This window comes from Anomaloglossus baeobatrachus, unplaced genomic scaffold (assembly GCF_048569485.1).
Source record: "Anomaloglossus baeobatrachus isolate aAnoBae1 unplaced genomic scaffold, aAnoBae1.hap1 Scaffold_654, whole genome shotgun sequence".
Lineage (NCBI taxonomy): Eukaryota > Metazoa > Chordata > Amphibia > Anura > Aromobatidae > Anomaloglossus > Anomaloglossus baeobatrachus.
The window spans coordinates 104,752-120,761 of record NW_027445024.1 but is presented as its reverse complement, the minus strand read 5'-3'; the positions used below and the strand labels follow the sequence as shown (position 1 = coordinate 120,761).

The 16,010-nt window shown below is 43.9% G+C and overlaps 1 protein-coding gene across 1 annotated transcript in view; it reads left to right on the top strand.

The window, feature by feature from the left end:
• LOC142286388 (uncharacterized) overlaps positions 1-16,010 on the top strand; it is a 57,513-nt gene that overhangs the window by 21,747 nt on the left and 19,756 nt on the right. Inside the window, exon 4 of the mRNA XM_075333354.1 lies at positions 4,205-4,423. Within this exon, the coding sequence (XP_075189469.1) occupies positions 4,205-4,423 (219 nt within the window). The remainder of the gene's footprint in view (positions 1-4,204; positions 4,424-16,010) is intronic.

Here is a 16,010-nt window from a genome sequence, read left to right as displayed (position 1 = left end):
CTTTTGTGAATGTAACATAGAACAGCATAGCAAAAACAAAAAACATATAACAATAGAACATGTCTTCCCTGTCCAAGACTTTTCGGCGCTTACCGCCATGTTGGTGACTTCTCCTTTTCCTAGCCAAAACATTGAGCTCCCTGGTCCCCCCCCATACAGTATATATTCTAATCTGTCCCCCGAATAACATGAAACAACCTTGAGCATTATACCAGACTTAGTACAATATGTCACAAATTTTAGATATGCTAGAACCTTACTGATAGCCAAGCATCCGATTTAGTCCTGATATTGAGGGACCCTCACTCCGAGTAAATCAGATCCGCTAGGCCTGTATCCGACGGTTATTCCCGAGAGAAAATAAGGAAGAGAAGTAGAGAAAAAAAAAAACCACACACACCCGGAACACCAGAACAGATCAGCTCAAAAGTCAAAAGCCTTGTGTCTTCTCAGAGTGCTAGTCCCCGTGGCCTGTCCTGGGACTGTGCCGCTGAACTGGACTCTGACACCTGTCACCTCTGGCCTCCTCTGATGTTCGCCCCTTGGATTGTCCTGCATCTCTCCCCAGGCCTGTAGGGGATCCTCTTCCACCGGTGTCTCCTCCACTAGGTCCTCTCTCTTGTCTTTCCATCCGACTCTTATCTTGTTCTGACATGAGGATGTTTTCAGCTTCCTTATAGTCTTTATAATATGCAAACGAGCCATTGGGATTTCTAATCGTCAATATAGCTGGGTACAGCAACTTGCATTTTATCTTTTTGTTGTACAAAAATGTGCAGATTTTACTGAACTCCTTTCTCCTTTTGGAGACATCGGCAGAATAGTCTCCAAAGATTAGCAGTCTATTGCCTTGGTATTGTAGTGGTCGCTTCCGATCTCTGAAAGCCTTCAGAATTTCCTCTTTGTGTTTATAATCGAGGTACTTGACTATAACCTGTCTGGCTCTTGGTGAAAATTTATTTGAATTTTGTCCTTCAGCTTTATTTGCCTCCTTTTGCCTCAGTGGACCCACTCTGTGGGCCCTTTCCACCCTAAATTTCGCCTTTATGCCTAGGGCCTGTGGTAGCTCGAGCTCACATATGTTGTCCAACTGCCCCATTGATACCGATTCTGGCAGCCCCACTATGCGTAAGTTGTTGCGTCTCGACCTGTTTTCTAAATCTTCCGCCTTGTCCCTCAGGTAGTCATTGGACTTCATTAAGGTTGCTATTTGCTCTTGCATGGTCAGTATTGCTTCCTCTGACTCGGATATTCTCTGCTCTGTTTCTGTCAATCTGGTTGCCTGATCATTTATTTCCTTTTGCATAGCTGCTAATGATGTCTGTATAGCGGTTTCAATGGCTGTTTTGATTTCTTTGGACAGATGGGATGCCACTTCTTCTGCCAGTTTTTTATAATCTACATTAAATTCTTGTGGTTGCTTGTGTTGTCCTGCAGGTGGTGCTGTCTTTCTAGTTCTCCTCACCTGCACTGATCCTCTGCCTCCTTCTAGCTGCTTGTAATTTTGTGACACTACTGTGCCTGGGTGCTTCTTGCAGCCTTTATTAGGCATAATAAAACCAGCTTTTATCTTTTGTTGAGATTGTCCAGATCCATTTCCCCTGTGCTGCAGCTTCATATTCTCTTCCAGCCTTCCTGTTCCTCCATGCACCCCTTCATTGCTGCCCTCCTCCTCTCCTCTTTCTTCTTCCTCCATGTCCCCCTCCTTCTCCCATTGCTGACCGTCCTCTTCTGTCCCCTGCTGCCACTTCTCTCCAATTTCACTTTCCTCTGTTTCCCCACTCACTACCTCCTCCTCTCTCTCTCTCCGGCACCGCTTAGCTGCATCTCCTGCCTGTGTTTCCGGCTCCTCCTCTATCATGCTCGCCGGCACCATGCTGTTTTCCTCCACTCCGGCCCGCACCATCGCCGCTCCTCCAGGATCCCTCTCCACCTCCAGCGCTGCGCAGCAGGTACCGTTCCATTGCCGCTCTCTTCCGCTTCCCTGCTTCCTCACTTTCACCGTGGTCACTCGTTCAGGGGGGCATCTATCTGACGATTTCTCTGGGGGGTAGCAGGAGCTTCTCTTCTACACCACCACCTCAGCCAGGACCGGATCCGGAAATCTACCTATTTGTTTTACAATATGATATGCCCTGCTATTGTACTTTGGATCGTTCTTTTGTTTATACTGTCATAATATATGTCTAGATCACATGTAAATATTTTTTAGCTATTTTGTAACACTTATTATTTTGTATATATGGCTGTTTTTTACCTGGTGTGGGCTAATAACAGAGATTTGGATTGACAGTGGTATTTTCCTATATTTCACACATTAGGAAGGTCAGTTCAGTATTTATTTTATTTTCATCTTACTTCCCTTGTAACTGGGGCTGATATAATAACTCCGCAGTGACCACATGGCCTCTGTGTATTGGGAGAGAAAGCACCATCAGCTCTTTCTACCTCGAAAATAAGCCCTAGTAGGATTTTTGGGACTTTTTTTATTATATATATTAATATATAATCCCTACTCCAAAAATAAGCCCTAGTTGCGGTTCCACAGGGAAGTGTCCAAGCAGCTAAAAAAGTTAAAAAATTACAACAAGAATCTTATGAAAGAAAGCAGACACCCCCCCAAAAGAAAGTGGACACCCTCAAAGGAAAGTAGAACCTCCCCTCCAAAAAAATCACACCAGACCCCAAACAATTACAGTTGGCAAGTACCAATGATAGATGGGCTCTCACACAGAGATCTGTGTCGCTGTCAGGTCCCTCGCCCGTTCCCGCTGCATTGCACCGCAGAGCTGTGTATACAGTGACAGAGAAGGCACAGGCAGTAATTAACAGTCTCTGCCTTATGTAGAGAAGGACGGATTTCCTCTCCGTTGCTACATGTTTGTGTATAGATGCACTGCTTTGTATTGACATTGTAGAGTAGGAGTCAGATGGCCCGGACGTGTAAAGTGTACGAGCTCCGAAACCAGTTTAGAATATCTAAACTATGTTATTTACATAGTTTTTCAGGTTTAGGAGTGAAATATAATGTGGGCACATTTTGTAATTGAGTTAATTTTCACTATTTTGCTGCCTTCATACAAGAAATGGGTGGTAAATTATGCGTGTCACCGAGTGCACAGATCCGTACGCCATGTGTGGCCCTTTTCTTCCGTTAGAAACAAGAATACATCGAATACTAATTGCATTGTTCTGTTCTTAACCGAAAAACTGGGAAATGTTTTGATTTTGAGCTTTCGTATTTATGGACTCTTATTACGGGAACACTCTTTTATTTCTCCACTCACATTGCCAAGTGAAGAATTGTGCTTTTTATCCTAAAGATAATGTTCTACTTTTACAGTTGTATTATTTACATAGCACATTTCATGATAATTTTTTTTTACTACTCAAATGATATCTCACCTCCCTTATCGCCATTAATTTTCCATATGGGCTCATCTACTTCCCATTCAGGTCCCTACAATATCGGATCCTCTCAGTGGAGATCTTCTATAGAAGAGAATTCTCCTGATTGCCCCGTGAAGGATGGATATGGACAGGGACAAGATGGCGGAGAGGATATTACACCTCACCCTAGAGATCCTCTTCCGGCTTACTGGAGAGGTGAGAGATTCTGATGACGTCACATTACACCATTCTTATCTATGGGAATAACAGATGGACAGAACTGGAGAGGTGAGGACTCTGGAAATGTCTGGAGTGAGATTTATTACTGTGTCTCTCCATAACCAGGATTACACAGTAGTGAAGGAGACCTCTAGTGAGCGCTGTTAGGCCCCTGTGTCTGAGGGATGGGGAAGACCCCTGAGCCCAATCACGGGGACTCCACCTCACCCTCCGATACATGAGGACATCAATGACCAGAAGATCCTAGAACTCACCTACAAGATGATTGAGCTGCTGACTGGAGAGGTGACACTGCTGGGAATGCTGGGACATTATACAGTAACGCTATGAAGGGATCGGGGGGTGACGGTATCATTGTATGTGTCAGGTTCCTATAAGGTGTCAGGACGTCACCGTCTATTTCTCCATGGAGGAGTGGGAGTATTTAGAAGGACACAAAGATCTGTACAAGGACGCCATGATGGAGGTTCCCCAGCCCCTCACATCACCAGGTAATAGACAGGACTAAATACACACGGCCTATAATTATCTGTATGTAAGGAATGAATTCAGTCCCTGTATGTGTCTCCTCCAGTTCTATCCAGTAAGAGGACAACACCAGAGAGATGTCCCCGTCCTCTTCTCCCACAGGACTGTAAACAAGAAGACCCCGATGTTCCTCAGGATGTGTTTCCTCCAGATCTATCCAGTAAGAGTTCAACACCAGAGAGATGTCCCCGTCCTCTTCTCCCACAGGACTGTAAACAAGAAGATCCCGATGTTCCTCAGGATGTGTTTCCTCCAGTTCTATCCAGTAAGAGATATCTTTTCATGTATTTTTTGCACTAATTTTGTGTTTACATTTTTAGGCTTTCTGCTCTGTTTTTTTCAGCTGTATTTTTTTTGCGTCTGCTTCTTCTGCTGTTTGTTTCTAGGGTCTTCTCTATGTTATTATGATGGCAACTCAAAGACCTGCAGAGGGTTCATGAATACCCTGTTTACTCGAAAAGACGACCTACACCGAAAATAAGACCTAGCATAATTTTATCGGATTGTTGCAGAAGGCTTGAAATATAAGCCCTCCTCCTAAATTAAGCCCTTGTTAGTCAGGGCCAGCGTTAGGAGGAGTCAAACTGTGCAATTTCTCAGGAATCCCAGTCTCTTGTAGTTACCATCAGTTGTATTCTAAGGTTGATTGTTTAAGGACTTTTGATGACTGCAAAGACGTGACATGATGTAACCAAAAGTCTCTTAATTACAGTAGTCTAAATGAACTGACCAGAAGACAGGCGGGCATGCAGGACTAGCATTAGGGGAAATAAAGTGCAAACTGAGCAATTTAACAGGGCCCCCATTCTCCTAGTGGCTCCAGTGTTTATATGCCTATTGTCGCGGGCGGGGGATGCGCTGCTCGACTGCGCTTGCTGCTCTGGTCCGGCTGCTGCCGCTGCTCGGTGGCTCGAGCGGTGGGCCGGATCCGGGGACTCGAGTGGCACTCCTCGCCCGTGAGTGAAAGGGGGTTGGTTTGGGGATTTGGTTTGTGACGCCACCCACGGGTTGTGGTGAGGTTGGGGCACCACCGCTGCTGGTGATGGGGATCCCGGGAGCGTTGTTAGGGAGCAGCTGGGATGTTTTCCCCCTCCGTGGGTAGGGGCTGGTGGTCTCGGGGCCCGGTGAGGTGAGTTGGGCCAGGCAAGGGTCGGTGAGGTGCAGGGTCGCGGGGGCAGCGCGGTGCCGGATGGCACGATGGTACTCACTCAGCCAATAACGGGCACACAGTCTCTGGTAAAACAAACGGCTGGATGGACGGGTCCCGCAGCCGGCTGCTGCTGTTCTCCCCGGACGGTTGGTGACGGCTGTCTTTCCCTGCACCTTTTGCGTGTTCGGCTCCGATGGCTTCCCACCGGTAGCCCGCTCTGGCAGTAGCTGTATCTCCCTTGTCGGTTTGGACGGTTGCCTTCACTCAGGTCTTTTTTGTTAGGAAGCCCCTGGGGTTCCGGTCACTAACGGATTTTGACCTTTAACGGCGGCTCCAAGCCTGGTCGGGGTCCGCAGGCCCTGCCTGTGTGTGCTGGCTTCACTTCGCTCCCCGGTTCGGTACCGGTGGGCCACCGCCCAGCCCCAGTCCTACGGTTCCGCGTCAATCGGCCTCTCCTGCAGACGGCCACCACCGTCTGCCAACCTTGCTGTATGTGCCCGGGCCACGTACCCGGAAACGGTCAGTCTGCTCCTCCACTACCGCTTCACTCCTCCACTCTCTCCTGACTCAAACTGAACTCTCCTTCCTTTTCCCACCTCCAGGACTGTGAACTCCTCAGTGGATGGGGCCAAGCGCCTGGCTCCACCCCACCTGGTGTGGACATCAGCCCCTGGAGGGAGGCAACAAGGATTTGGTGTCTGGCTGAAGTAGTAAGGGGGCCATATGTCTCGTCAAAAAGAAATCTGACAGGTGCCCCGCCCTTATCAAAGTGTATTAAACACACCCCCTCCCCTCTCCTGACAGGCCCTGTATTTTATAGGCTTTTGATTAGGGATTTGATAGTGCAATCCTGATAGTGTAAATGCTTAGGATCCTACTATTTTATTCACTGATTATGATAGAGAAATCTGATTTAGTGTAATTGTTTGGAATCATACCATTTTATTCAGTGTGGTTTTGTTGCAGAAGTCATTCTGCTAGTGTAATTTGATTGGGCATATTATGTATATGGCCATATTTATTTTATAGGCGTTTGATACAGAATTCATTCTGATAGTGTAATTTGGTTGGGCATATTATGTATATGGCCAATTATACTATTACGCGTCTTCTGCTATATAGCATTTCTTATAGCACCCATGTAGAAAGTTTGTGTTTTATACTGTTTGTATAAAATGAAAGACAGACACACTATCAAAATTTAAAAAGTTTATTGCGACTTCCTGTTCCGGTCCTGGCTGAGGAGGCAGCATAGAGGAGAAGCTCCCGACACCCCTCTGAGAAACCGACGATAAACAGCATACCCGGGCAAGTGAGCGAGCAGAGAGCAGCACGTCTGGTAGCAGGAAGCACACAGCTATGGAGCGGTACTTACTGAGGAGTGCTGGTGGTGGTGAGGGGCCCTGCAGGAGTGGAGATCCTGACTGCCGGCGTGGAGAAGAGGAGACTGTCATGGCACCGACAAGCCTGATGGAGGAGGAGCCAGAGTCCCCAGTGCAAGATGTGGTAATGGAAGGCAGGAGAGGGAGAAGTGAAGGAGATGAGAGCGGGGGGTCGGGGGAGGATGGAGCAGGAGAGAAATCGCTGCAGGGGATTGCAGAGGGAGAAACACAATGGATAGAGGAAGGGGACATGGAGGAACAAGAAAGAGAGGAGGAGGAGGAGTGCAGCAAGCAAAGAGTGGCCAGAGACGCAGGAGACCGGACTGATCACTTAGACATGCAATATAAGGTGTCTAATCATGATAAATGCCAGCAGAAGCTGCATGTCAGAAACAGTAACATTCCTTCTAAAGCAAACAAGAAACTGCCGGCCACACCATTATCTAAATACTGTAAACAAATGGGGGAGGGTGGAAAATCCCCAGCTCAGAATAAGAGAACTAAGAAACCAGCACCACCTGCAGGCCAAGACAAGCATGCACAAGAGCTCAATGTTGATTATAAAAAATTGGCTGCCGAAGTGACATCACAGCTGTCAAAAGAGATTAAAGTGGCCATTGAAACAGCCATACAAACATCCCTAGCAGCTATGCAAAAGCAGATTAGTGGACATGCATCTAGACTGGCAGAAACAGAGCAGAGAATATCTGACTCAGAGGAGAAAATAATGGCTATGCAAGAGCAAATAGCAGCTCTAGTGAAATCTAACGATTATTTGAGAGATAAAGCGGAAGACTTAGAGAACCGATCGAGGCGAAATAATCTGCGCATTGTGGGGCTGCCAGAATCGGTATCTTTGGGACAGCTGGATAACATATGTGAACAGGAGTTACCTCAGGCCCTGGGCATTAAGGCTAAATTCAGAGTGGAAAGAGCGCACAGAGTGGGACCACTGAGACAACAAGAAGCGAATAGGGGAGAGGATCCAAACCCAAACAAGAAAGCCCCGCTGAGGGCTAGACAAGTGATAGTCAAATATCTTGATTATAAACATAAAGAGGAAATACTGAGGGCGTTTAGAGACAGACAGCGACCATTGCATTACCAAGGCAACAGACTGCTAATTTTCGGCGATTATTCAGCAGAAGTCTCCAGAAAGAGAAAAGAATTCAGCAAAGTATGTTCATTCCTGTATAACAAAAAAGTCAAGTGCCAACTGCTATACCCTGCCACACTGAAAGTCAGAAATCTTAATGGCTCGTTTGCATATTACAAAGACTTTAAAGAAGCAGAGCGTACTCTCATGGCAGAACAAGATAAGAATCGGGCTGATGGACAAAAAAGAGGAAACAATGGAGAAGGGACCAGCAGAGGAGGATCTCCAAGAGGCCCAGGGAAAGACTCGAGAAGCTTTGAGGAGCAATCGCGGGTGGAGAGTAGAGAGGAAAGGAGATTGAGCCCAAAACAACAAAATAATCCTCGCTCGGAACACAGAGACTAACTGTTGGAAATGGTTCATGATAACTGAACTGAACTAGATATTGCTGGTCCTGTTCTCGCACTCTCTCACTCTCTTGATTTCACTCTCTCATGTTCAGTTTTGCTTTCACGCTTGCTATCAGTTTCACTTTCAGTCTTACTCCTAACGTTCAGTCTCACACTCTCACACTCACTCTCAGTCTCACACTTTTTTTTTTTTTTTTTCTTTTTTTTTTTTTTCTCCCTCCCTCACATATTCAGTCTCATTTTCAGTTTCACGCTTACTTTCAGTTTCACACTCACTCTCATACTCAGTTTCATTTTCAGTCTCACGCTCACTTTCAGTACCTCACGCGCTCTGTCTCACTCTTTTTCTCTCGCATATTCAGTCTCACGCTTACTTTCAGTTCCACTTCCAGATTCACTTTCATTCTTACTTTCACTCGCCTTTGTCCAGGAACGACTTCCAGGCGTAAATGAAGTGGATCTGTCTGCTCTGAGTGCGGGGATGACCACCAGAAAATAGAGCTAAGTTGGACTTGAAGTCCTTATAGAGTTTTTGTCATACTGTACTATTTTTGCCATTATTTAAGGCTTGTTCATGTGACTCATGTGAATCCGGGGCTAGAACGTATACTCTAAGGGGGGTGACTAGGGAGCTCAACAGTTTGGCTAGGAAAAGGGGAAGTCATCAGCATGGCGAAAAGAGCCAAAAATTTCCCAGAAGGGAAAACGTGTTCTACAGTTACTTGTTTATTGTTATATTTGTTATACATACAAGGTGGGGAAAAGATATATCAAGCCTGGGGGGCAAATTCTATACCTGGTAATAATTGTCTCGTCTCTTGTGAGTTCAGGGACCACAGGGGAGGAAGTAGTAAGAGCAAAATACAAAGGCAAATATGGTACAAATAACTACATGGAATGTGAAAGGCTTGAGATCTCCTAACAAACGAGCAATGATACTAAGACATCTGAAAAGACTAAAAACAGATATTGCATTATTACAGGAAACGCATTTGAGGAAGGAGGACTTTTTCCGCATGAAGAAATACTGGGTGGGTACTGTATATGGGGCAGAGGCACAAGGTAGGAAAGCGGGGACAATGATTCTAATACATAAACAGCTCAGCCATGAAGTAGTGACACACGAGGCAGACGACCAGGGACGGTGGCAGCATTTAACAATCATTAGTCCAGCGGGTAAATTAAGTATCTATAATGTTTACGGTCCAAACTCCCAACAGAGCATATTTCATGATGGCATAAAGGCCAGCATACTAGCAGATGGGGAGACCAACATCATAGTGGGAGGTGATTTTAACACAGTTCCAGACTCAGCTGAAGACAGGAGGAGGAGGAGGGAGAGGACAGAGGATGTGGACAGAAGGCCGGACCATAGGGATGTGACATTAGAAGACGTGGGTTTGAAGGACATCTGGAGATTAGCTCACCCGCATGATAGAGAATATACACACTTCTCGCATCCTCATGATAGCTGGTCGCGTATTGATCAATTTTGGATTTCTCAAGGCCTAGTTAATCGGGCACAAGAATGTGTGATAGAAAACATGGTGATATCTGATCATAGTCCGTTGAGATTGGGTATCAGAGAGCAGTTCAAGAGAGGTACAGATATCATATGGAGATTTCCATCATTTCTTCTCAGACAAGATAATTTCCACAGGGTATTACGAGAGTGGTGGGGAGAATTCACAGAGGAAAACAAGGAACACAAAGGGAACCCAGTGCTATACTGGGAAACGGCAAAAGCGGTCTTGAGGGGTCGCCTGATTGGATATGCGGCCATGATCAAAAGGAAGACCAATGAGAATTATAATGCCCAGAGTGAAGCAGTGCGGGTAGCATACACAAAGTATTTGGCTAATAGATCTCCCACGACGAAAGACAGATGGTTGGAGGCAAAAAGGGGGTTCGACGAATGGGCAAAGAAAAAGGAACAATTATTTTGGTCGCACAGGGAAGCAGAGCTACATAGATTTGGCAACAAGGCGGGGAGGATGCTGGCAAATTTGGCAAGGGGTAGCAGGAAAATGACAGTGATTTCCAAACTAAAAAGAAAGGGGGGGAGGTGACCACAGATCCTAAGGAAATTAATAAATTGCTGGGACATTTTTATAGAAAACTATATGGGCCAGGAAACAATGACATGACTGACGAGGCAGAGTGGTTAAGACAAGCGCACTTGCCTAGCGTAACAGAGGAAGATCTGAGTGACCTAAATGCAGATATCACAGTTGAGGAGGTGACTAGAACAATCGGGGAGCTTAACACCAACAAGGCACCAGGCCCCGACGGTTTTAACAGCGAGTTTTATAAGGCTATGAGGGATCTGATCTCGCCAGATTTAACTGCGGTATTTAATGCATTTTTGGAAGGAGAGGAAATTCCTAAAAATTCAAACGTAGCATATATCAAATTACTCCCTAAGGGAACTAAAGACCTGGATGATCCCTCTAGTTATAGACCCATATCACTTATAAACCAGGATTTAAAAATAATATCTAAGATTATGGCTAATAGATTGGCCATGATTCTTCCAAGGATCATTACAGCGCATCAGGTAGGGTTTATTAAAGGGAGAAATGCTGTCACTAATATCCGGAAGACAATACTAGTGGTGGATGCGGTGAGATTGGATCAGATAGAGAGGGGGGCAAGACCCGCTCTAGTTACACTCGACGCAGAAAAAGCGTTTGACAATGTAAATTGGAGCTGGCTGGACAAAGTACTAGAGGCCACAGGGATTGTAGGCAAAATGAGGCTTTACATTAGGAATCTTTACGCTAACTCGGGAGCTAGGGTACACACTCCAGGTTTTTTATCAGACGTGTTCCCTTTGATGAAGGGAACAAGACAAGGCTGCCCGCTATCTCCCCTCCTATTCGACTTGGCCATTGAACCATTGTCAAGAATATTGCAGGGCCCGAATAGTTTTAAAGGGATTAAGGTAAGGGGAACTGAAATAAAGACAGCACTTTTTGCCGATGATGTCATACTATATATGGGGGACCCTAGCGTGGATTTGCCACAGACTCTAGCCCTAATTGAAAAATTTGGATTAGTCTCAGGATTCAAATTGAATAAAAAAAAGTGTAAGATCCTGTTCCTAAAAGGGGGGAATGTAAGGGATGGTTGTATATGTGGCATTCCTATAGCACAGACATCACTTAAATATCTGGGAATTCATATAGGAAGAACGGTGGAATCAATTTACGAGATGAATTATGGCCCACTAATTAGGAAAATTATAACACAACTAAAGGGTTGGAAGGGTCTGCCTCTACCACTACTGGCAAGGTGCCACCTGATAAAAATGATGAGCTTTCCTAGACTGTTGTACCCATTCCAGACGATCCCGATATTGCTAAAACTGAGGGACGTAAATAGGCTCAACTCAGCGTATGCGGATTTTATATGGCGGGGAAGGAAACCTAGAATAAAGTTACGAACATTGATGAAGTCAACGGAGGAAGGAGGTCTTAGTTTCCCGGATGTTCGGGGTTATAACCTGGTGTGTATAATGAGACATGTGTTTGATTGGTTGAGAGGAACAAGCAGGCACTCAGACTATGGCATGGAAGCCAAGTATGCATCACCGTGGGATTTGGCTTCCATTTTACACTCCCCATTGTCCAGGGCGGATGGGCATATAAGGAACTCAATCTTATTCCGAGACACTATGCTAACATGGAAACTGGTAAGAAAGAAATTGGGACTGTCATGGAAAGTATCTAAGTACTTAAATCCCTGGGCATCTCCGAACTTTCCCATGGGACGGGAAAATAAGCTATTTACTAGATGGAAAGAGAAGGGCGTCGAGAGAATGAAGGATGTTATGAATGTGGAGGAGAGAAGGTGGCTGACAGGACGGGAAGTGCTTGACAAGTATGAACTTAATAGCTCACATATCATCCAGTATGAACAACTGAAGCATGGAGTATTTGTAGATTTGGGGGAGCTTGGAAAGGAATTGAATAAGAGTTTGATTGATGAGCTTATGGAAAGTGATGTAGCAAGTGTAAATGTTTCCAAAATTTACCGAACATTTCGGGGAATGCTTATATCTGGGGAGGATAGCCGTACTCTAACAGCGTGGGGGAAACAATTGAAAGGGCAGGAAGTTGTAGGGGATATATTGAAGGGATGGGTACAGATGCGGAAACATGTTACCAATGAGAGATGGAGAGACACCCAATTTAGAATTTTACACAGGGCTATTATGGGCTTCAACATTCCGGGAAGAGATATGCGGTGTCCTAAATGTCAAAGAGAAAAAACAGATATGCTACATGGACTATGGGAGTGTAAGGAAATTCACAGGTTCTGGAATCAAGTTAGATTATTTGTCCAGGCAACATGGGGAATTTCTGGAAATCTAGAGCTAATGGTGTGGATTTTCCATTCCTTTGAGGGAGGAGTAAGAGGGGGATCGGACATGCCGGGAAAGAAGAAATATACAATAGTACATGACATAGCCATGATAGCCAAACGGTCCATATTAAAGCATTGGATACAAAGGGAGGGACCAACCATAAAAGAGGTCATCGGGGAATTACATAATTTATTGAGGCTGGAGAAAGTGGAAGCGGAAACGGACAAAGACAGGTTGACACCCAAGTTCTTTGGGAAATGGAGAAATTTCATTGAAAGTCAATTTACTCAGGGAGAAATAAATAATCTGATGACACCTTTTATACAATCGGAATGGTACCTTCTGAATGATATCCAGGACAAACTGGGTAAATTGAAAATCACGGAGGTGTGGGTTCCGGAGGAAAGGGAGACGAGACGCTAAGGTAGCCACAAGACGTGCCAGAAAATTTGGAAGCATTCGGGGTTGGCTTAGGGGCTTAATGACTCTAATTGACTTGTATCACGTCTGTTATTTCTTAGTACTTTTGCCTTGGTTTAATAGAGACCATATCAATCAGATAATCAGTTTAAAATATCAAGTTGGGGCATTGCACCCTATTATGTCACATATTGTCAGACAAATGTTTTTCCTTGCGTAACCTTGAATATCTTGTTATGTTTATAAAAAATTGGAAAATTAATAAAAAGTTTTGGAAAAAAAAAAAAAAGTTTATTGCTCAGAATTTAATTACATTCATTTGCACATCAATTCAGTAGTAATGCAAAACGTCATATACATTACACTTGTAAAACAGTACAATATAAAATTATAATCACTGACATAATACACTATTTAATAATATACATATCTATCTATCTATATATATGTCTCTTACATAATTATTTAGAGCATAACAATTCATCAGTCCAGCTGTTACATTGTGAGCCACATTGATTTCAGTATCGGGAAAGTCCTTTTTTTAGGCATCAAACTTGCTTGTGTCAAACCTAATGGAGAATGTAAAGATTGAATTGGACGGCGGGGTGTCGATAGAGTCTGAGGTTTAGATATGCCACTAGCTTCATTGATGGGCATTTTTAAGCTGTCTAAAAGCGCTCTAGTAGTGGGATTACCCACTATGGTAGACGGTATATTTACCTCGGCCTTTGCCTGCATAAACGTATTCCATCCCTGGGGTAAATTTCTGTTAGTCAAGGCATGGCTCTGTGTTGTATTACGTACTAAATCCAGCATGTTAGATCCCGGTATTACAGAACCTTTGAAAATAAACTCGTTTTTATCATTCCACGATGTAATATTTTTGTTCTGCAGCAGTCTGTTTAGTAAAAATTCTGCATTCTTTTTATATCGCTGGTTTACATGACTTACAATTTCAATGGCTGTTTTGTTTTCATTAGGGTCTGAATTTGACAATTGCTGATGATCAGACTCAGGAGTGTTAATGATCTTTAAAGTTGATAGCTCCATCGCATCGTGTTTAGCATGAACCAAGTATCTCTGTAGTACATCGCTATATTTTTTAATTTTCACATCGTCTGGTATGTCACGACGCTGTAAAATTTCGCTAATTTCATCATCAAGGCGGCGAATAACATTCTGTCGTATGTTGCCGCTAACTGGAGGGTTTAGTTTGATTAGTTCTTGTTTGTGGACTAGATACATTTTCTCTGTATGTTGCATTATTTGCCCGTGAGTAGACTTGTTATTATCGGGATTGCAAAGCCTAAAAGAGGACCTATAAACCCGCCGGTCTGCTTTAGTAGACGTTTCTTTTTCTTTATGGGCTGTGATTTATCACTCAGGGTTCTTATAGCTTTACGCCACTTCTTTAGTATATTTTTTTGCCGCTTTTTCAGAGGAATTTGCCCTTTCAAGATGTTTAATGCAATCTCTGCAATGGCTGTAATTAAATCACGGCTCGCATTGCATAAAATAGTTTTTCTGACAGCAGGAGTTGCCTTCACCAGCGTTTTTAAGAGAGCCCAGTTACGACGGATTCTCTCAGACATCTTTACAACACTGCGTACACAGCATAGAATGTCTGATTTAGTGTAAAATTCACTTTTTAGAAGTAATTTTCTTTTGGATATATACAGCTGGCATAGCTGGTGGAAACAACCCCGTCCTTAAACGAAGATCCTCAGGGGTATTGGCTCTCAAGTCTACCAGCAAATACCCATAAGGCTCCCGTGTGGCGTCCTCAAAAGCTTCTAAGAAGAAGCGCGTTTTTCCGGGGTACATTTGGCGTGCTAACGTAACAATTTGTAATTTATCTCGAGGATTATTAAAAAGTACCATGTACTTTGTGTTCAAATTTATCGTGCGACTTTTCTTACCCTGACAAAATATGTTTTGTACCAGGTAGAAAATGCTGAGGTTTCTGTGGTGTACATACTTGGTAAATGCTTTTTCTATCTCGCAGTTATCACTAGCACTCTCCATTAGGTCATCAACAATAGTCAAATTTACCTTGTCAGGCGGGAATAAGTCATCATCTACGAATGTATGCGGCAGACCCTCCACAAATCTGATGTTGGGAAAAGAGAGAGAAACTTCATCATACAGTTTTTGCCAGCATGAATAAAACCAAACAATATTATCGGGTTTGTGTGAAAAATGGGTTTCAATATTATGTAATAACTGTTTTACGAAATAACTTTTTCCAGAATTAGATGGCCCTGCTAGAATACAGGAGAATGGGTGCTGCAGTCTCGGGTCCATCATGATCCGCAACTAATAGCCGAATGGAAGGGTGGTAAAATCGTGTAACAACCGGCGCTTTGTATAAACACACTTTTGTGTTTTGCGTAATGGCCTTGTTTCGATATCCCAGTACTTTTTTTTTCTCACAATACCCGATTGTTCAATGATAATACGTCTCTTTGTTTCTGCGTCACAATTACGCGGATAGTCCAGTACTAAATCTTTTAGACTGTTGAAATTAATAGATTGTGTGTTAGCAACATTTAGTGTTATACCCTTCACTTTTAAAACAGTTTTGCCATTATTGAGTTTGTATCCGTAGGTTTTTGGGCCCGCAGATACAAATTCGGTGATGTAAGTGTCCTCGGGTATCTCACTGGTCAATTCCCCCAGGTAATCACCTAAAGTTGGGTTCCACTCACCATCTCTCTGCACAAAAATAACTGAATCTGTGTCGTGATAAAGACACCTTTCCTGCAACCGGTCGAGCAGAGAATAAAGCTCTAGTCTGGCATACGCCGTTGTAAAACAGGCGATAAAAATGTTTGTGTTTTTGTTGACGGTGTGGTGGCCTTTTGCATATTTCCAATTAATGGTAGCTGTTTCATCATCAATAAAATGAAGCATTGAAATGTCATAGTACGGTAGAAACACATGCTGAAAAAGCTCATCGGGGTCACTAACAATGCTGGTACAAGGTAAATTAGATCGCTGTGCAAACTTACCCCATAAAGAATTT